Source organism: Lepidochelys olivacea (assembly GCF_965140295.1).
Source record: "Lepidochelys olivacea isolate rLepOli2 genome assembly, chromosome: 1".
Lineage (NCBI taxonomy): Eukaryota > Metazoa > Chordata > Testudines > Cheloniidae > Lepidochelys > Lepidochelys olivacea.
In genome coordinates, this window is record NC_140411.1 from 9,116,772 (window position 1) to 9,122,982 (window position 6,211).

Here is a 6,211-nt window from a genome sequence, read left to right on the forward strand (position 1 = left end):
TACCATCTTGCACTACACAGAGATCTGTACAGTGTGAACTCATTAGTCTGCCCTTCCCTGAATGGGGGAAGATATTCACCAACCTTTCTTAGCAGAGCTAAGAGTCCCAAACACTTCACTCAAAACCACACTGGTTCAAATAAAACATAAATCAGGTTTATTAACTACAGAAGGGTAGATCTTACATAATTATAAGTGATAGCAAACAGACCAAAGCAGGTTACTTAGGAAATTAAACAAACTTGCAGATTAAGATTTTTAGAATGATACCTCACAGGGCATGCTTTGTACAAAACACACCATAATTACATCACCATGGTAAATATAGGGTGCTTTAGAGTGCAGAGTGTCACAGGGATGATCCAGAGAGTGACAGGGGGAGGAGAGGAGAGAGTTGCAGGCAGGGCCTTGAGGGAAGAGGCAGAGCAGGGGTGGAACCTGGGGGAAGAGGCAGGGCATAGGGGTGAGGCCTCAGTGTTCCAGTTACCAGCAATTAGAAAGGTGGCAACCCTATGAGTTGCACATAGATGGACTCCCCAGTTTGTCACGCTGACACAGCACAGTAAGGTCAGGAACGGATTTAATGTCTCTTTGACTGGCCAGTCAGTGATTCAGGGAAGAGGGCCCAGCACCATGTCACCAGCCAGCTCTGCATGGAGCACGGTCTGAGAACCAGAGCACCAGCAGAAAATTTTAGGTCCCTTTCTGAAGAAAGAGCTGGAGCAGCCTATCCCGGATCTCCTGAGTCTTCGCCCCATAGATGATGGGGTTTAGCATGGGGGGCACCAGGAGGTACATGTTGGACATGAGAACATGGAAATGCAGGGCCACATTGTGCCCAAACCGTTGCGTGAGGGCGGCAAAGAGATGTGGGATGTAAAAGGCTAAGATGACACAGAGGTGAGAGCCGCATGTCCCAAAAGTCTTGAGTCGGGCGTCCTTTGTTGGGAGGCTGAAGATGGCCCTGAGGATCTGGATATAGGACACAGCGATACAAAACACATCCAGACCGATCACCAAGAATGCCACAGAGAGGCTGTAGTAACTACTGACGCTGATGTCGGTGCAGGCCAGCTTCACCACAGCGATGTGCTCACAGTAGGTGTTTGGAATGATGTTGGTTCTGCAATATGGCCATCTCCTCGCCAGGAAGGGATGGGGCAGTATGAGCATGATGCCGCGCAGCACCATGGCCAGGGAAATTTTGGCCACCACAGGGTTTGTCAGAGTGGTGGAATGTCTCAGGGGATCGCAGATGGCCACATAGCGATCAAAAGCCATGGCCACCAGGATCCCAGACTCTATCATAAAGAAGCTGAGAAGGAAGTACATCTGGGTGAGGCATGCACTGAAATTGATCTCCCTGGAATTGAACCAGAAGATGCTCAGCATTTTGGGCAGCACTGATGTAGACAGCACCAGGTCTGTGATGGCTAGCATGCAGAGGAAATAGTACATGGGTGCATGGAGGCTCGGCTCCATCTTGACGATGAACATGATGATGAAGTTCCCCAAGATGGCTATGGCATAGATCATGCAGAAGGGGATGGAGATCCAGACATGGGCTGCCTCCAGGCCAGGAATGCCCAGCAGGATGAAGGTGGAGGGGTTGGTGAAGTCGGTTGAGTTGGAATCTGACATAGTGTAGGGATGAAGGTGTCCAACACTGAGGCAGAACAGTGTTTCCTTCATCTACTGTACATTCCCCTGACTTCCTGTATGTGCCCAGGATCTAGGGTGATGATCGCAAGACAAATACCTGGATTTAGAGACAATGTTAATATGAGACACTTCATGCACTACTGGAGGCTGTTCTCATGAATAAAGCAGGTTGGTCTCTCTTCACACACTGAAAAATGATATTTTCATTTTTCAGATAAATGAATTATGAACAACTGACCCTACTACTGCTAATTCCATATTTGATTGTGCTCCCTGTGTCAATAATTCCTACACATCCTGGTGTGGGAAACCTTAATAGGCACCAGCAGGAAACACGAGTGGATACTGGTTTTCCCTCATTGGTCCCTCGGCCTTGTTTATACTGCCAAATTTTTTTGACAAAAGGCAGCATTTGGTGACAAAGTAGTGGAGGTGTAAGTACGACAAAGCCGCTTTTGACGACGGAACTCCTCAGTTTCAGTGACATAATAAAGCCGCCTTGACGAGAGTTGCAAGGTCTTTACCCAAAATTTGTATTGCCAAAGTACTAGTGTAAACACCCTGCTTGATTTTATCACTGTAATTGCCCCATTGGTTTTCTCCCAAGCCCAATGTCTCCCACCCCTGGGAACACTCACCATGCTTGCAGTGTTTGCTGGCATATGTGCTTAGAATCATAGAACCATAGAATTGCAGGGTTGGAAGGGACCTCAGGAGGTCATCTAGTCCAACCCCCTGCTCAAAGAAGGACCAATCCCCAATTAAATCATCCCAGCCAGAGCTTTGTCAAGCCTGACCTTAAAAACGTCTAAGGAAGGAGATTCTACCACCTCCCTAGGTAACGCATTCCAGTGTTTCACCACCCTCCTAGTGAAAAAGTTTTTCCTAATATCCAACCTAAACCTCCCCCACTGCAACTTGACAAGGGTCAAGGGTCAGCGGGAAAGTGACTGGTGTGTTACCAGCATTGTATTTTAATGTAGTGTTTCAATGTTGTATGTGTACTTCACAATAATGCTTCTGTTTATGGTTACTTGTGCTTCACCAGTTATGTCCTTGAAAGGAGGCACCCTTCCACTCCACCTAAGTGACTCCAGCAGATAAGAAAGCACCCAAGATGGAGCAGGGAAAATACGTCCTGGGAGATGCTGTAGTACTCTGATGCAGACAAGATGGAAGGCAGGCACTGGAGGGACAGCGACAAACATGAAAGAAAAGAAAAAGGGGCATACACTAGGGATGCAATGGAGAGGCAGATAAAAGTTTTGGAGCGGCACACCAACATGCTGCAGTTCCTCCTGATGCTTCAGACTGAGCAGATGGGACCTTCCCCTGCAGCATATTCAGAACTCTTTTCCATGTCCTCCCCAAACTCTGCCCACTCATTTCTTTCCCTTCGATGATGGGGTTTAGCATTGGGGGCACCAGGAGGTACACGTTGGACATGAGAACATGGAAATGCAGGGCCACATTGTGCCCAAACCGTTGTGTGATGATGGCAAATAGATGTGGGACGTAAAAGGCAAAGATGACACAAAGGTGAGAGCTGCATGTCCCAAAAGTCTTGAGTCGGGCGTCCTTTGTTGGGAGGCTGAAGATGGCCCTGAGGATCTGGGTATAGGACATGGTGATAAAAAGCACATCCAGACCGATTGCCAAGAATGCCACAGAGAGGCTGTAGTAACTACTGAGGCGGATACCGGCACAGGCCAGCTTCACCACAGCGAAGTGCTCACAGTAGGAGTTTGGAATGATGTTGGCTCTGCAACATGGCCACCTACTTGCGAGGAAGGGATAGGGCAGTATGAGCATGACACCATGCACCACCACAGCCAGGCCAATTTTGGCCACCACAGGATTTGTCAGAGTGGTGCAGATGGCCACATAGCGATCAAAAGCCATGGCCACAAAGATCCCAGATTCTATCGCAGAGCAGCTGAGAATGAAGTACATCTGGGTGAGGCAGGCGCTGAAATTGATCTCCCTGGAAGTGAACCAGAAGATGCTCAGCATTTTGGGCAGGATGGCCGTAGATGGGACCAGGTCGGTGACTACCAGCATGCAGAGGAAATAGTACAAAGGCCCATGGAGGCTCGGCTCCCTCTTCACGATGAACAGGATGCTGAAATTCCCCAAGATGGCTATGGCATACATGGTGCAGAAGGAGATGGAGATTCAGAAATGGGCTGCCTCCAGGCCAGGAATGCCCAGCAGGATGAAGGTGGATGGGTTTGTAAAGTCAGTTGAATTGGAATCAGACATGGTCTAGGGGAGAAGGTGTGCAACACTGAGGCAGAATGCTGTTTCCTGCATGTACCGTACATTCCCCTGACTTCCTGTATGTACCCAGGATCTAGGGTGATGGTCGCAGGACAAATACCTGGATGGAGAGACAGTGTTAATATGAGACACTTCATGCACTACTGGAGGTGTTCTCATGGATGAAGCAGTTTGGTCGCTGCACACACACTGAAAAATGATATTTTCATTATTCAGATAAATTAATTATGAACAACTGACCCTAATAATGCCAATTCCATATTTTATGGTGCTCCTTTTGTGAATAATTCCTACACATCCTGGTGTGGGAAACCTTAATAGGCACCAGCAGGAAGCACGAGTGGATACTGGTTTTCCCTTATTGGTCCCGAGGCCTTGTCTACACTGCCAAGCTTTTTCGCCAAAAGGCAGCGTTTGGTGACGAAATAGTGGAGGTATTAACACCTCAAAGACATTATCCATGACGGAACTCCTCAGTTTCAGTGACATAATAAAGCCACCTGGACGAGAGTTGCAAGGTTTTTACTCAAACTTTTTGTCACCAAAGTGCCAGTGTAGACACCCTGCTTGATTTTATCACTGTAATTGGCCCATTGCTTTTCTCCCACGCCCGCTGTCCCCCACCCATGGGAACACTCACCATGCTTGCACTGTTCACTGGTATGTTTGCTTGTCAAGAGTTATGGGGAAAGAGACTGGTGTGTTACCAGCAGTGTACTTTAATGTAGCATTTCAATGCTGTACATATAGTTAACAATAATGCTTCTGTTTATTGTTACGTGTGCTTCACCGGATATGTTCTTGAAAGGAGGCACCCCCTCCACTCCAGCCGAGTGTCTCCACCGGATAAGAAAGCACTAAATATGGAGCAAGGAAGATATGTTCCGGGAGGTGCAGCAATACTCTGATGCAGACAAGACGGAATGCAAGCAGTGGAGGGAAAGCGAGAAGCAGGAAAGGAAAGAAAATGAAGCGTACCCTAGGGATGAAATGGAGAGACTGATAAAAGTTTTGGAGCAGCAAACCAACATGCTGCAGTCCCTCCTGATGCTCCAGACTGAGCAGATGGGTGCCTGCCCTCCCCTTCAGCACATTCAGAACTCTTTCCCATGTCTTCCCCAAACTCTGCCCACTCATTCCTTTCCGATTTCTGAGACGTCTCACTTTACTGTTCATTCCACCTCCGCAGACTCCTTTTCAAATGAAAGCTGGACTTACGCTCAGTAGTGTGTGTGTGCGTATGGTGTTGTGGGTTTTTTTGGCAATAAAAGCAAAGTTATTTGAATAATAAGTACTCTTTGTTTGTTTCCGTTGAAGTTATGATAACAGATGGCAGCAGCAAACTAGCAAGCAGTTTTGTCATTTCCTTACATTGAAACCTGGCCCAGAACAATCACAACTGCTTCCTACCCTACCAAAACTGGACTTCATTATGCATTACAATTCCATGCATAGCAATAAACATTACTTGTTCTCATTTTCAAAGTGTTGCCGTAAAGCCTCCCTGATTTGAATTGCCCCCCATTGTGCTATCTGCTAGCCTTGATATTGGACTGCTTAAAATCAGCAGCCATGTGTTCTGTTTCAGCAGTGGACCCCTGAGAAAACTTTATGCCCTTACCTATACAAGTATTATACAAGATGCAACACATGGCTAGAACCAGGAGAATATTTTCCTCATTGAGGTCTACCCTGTCAAAAAGGCATCACCGGCGCACTTTTAATCGGCCAAATGCACATTCCACCATCATTCTACTCCTACTCAGCCTACTCTTGAAATGCTCCTTACTGTTATCCAGGTTTCCCAGGTACGACTTCATGAGCCCTGGTGTTGAAGGGTATGTCAGGTCTCTTGGGAGCATTATGGGCATTTCAACATCCCCTGTGGGATCTTCTGGTCTGGAAAGAAAGTCCCCACTTTCAGCTTTCTGTAAAGGCCGGTGTTCCTAAAGATTCATGCGTCATGCACTTTTCAGGACCACCCTGCATTGATGTCAATGAAATGCCCACAGTGATCCTCGAGTACCCATAACACCATGGAGAAGTACCCCTTCCAATTAATATATTCTATCACAAGGCATCCAGTGCCAAAATTGGAATATGTGTGCTATCTATCGCCCCTCTGCAGTTGGGGAAACACATTTCTGCAAAGCCATCCGCAATGTCACGCACGTCCACAAGAGTTACGGTCTTATGCAGCAGGATGTGCTTAATGGCCCTGCACACTTGCGTTAACGCAGCCCCAACGGTCGACTTCCCAACTCCAAAC

At 47.4% G+C, this 6,211-nt stretch overlaps 1 protein-coding gene across 1 annotated transcript; it reads right to left on the reverse strand.

The window, feature by feature from the left end:
* Window positions 1-693: 693 nt before the first annotated feature.
* Window positions 694-1,692, reverse strand: LOC311514407 (olfactory receptor 52H1-like; the record flags this gene model as incomplete). Its single annotated transcript, XM_084616966.1, has 1 exon — window positions 694-1,692. One exon carries the CDS (start codon window positions 1,690-1,692, stop codon window positions 694-696), a length of 999 nt encoding a protein of 332 aa, XP_084473092.1.
* Window positions 1,693-6,211: the final 4,519 nt, after the last annotated feature.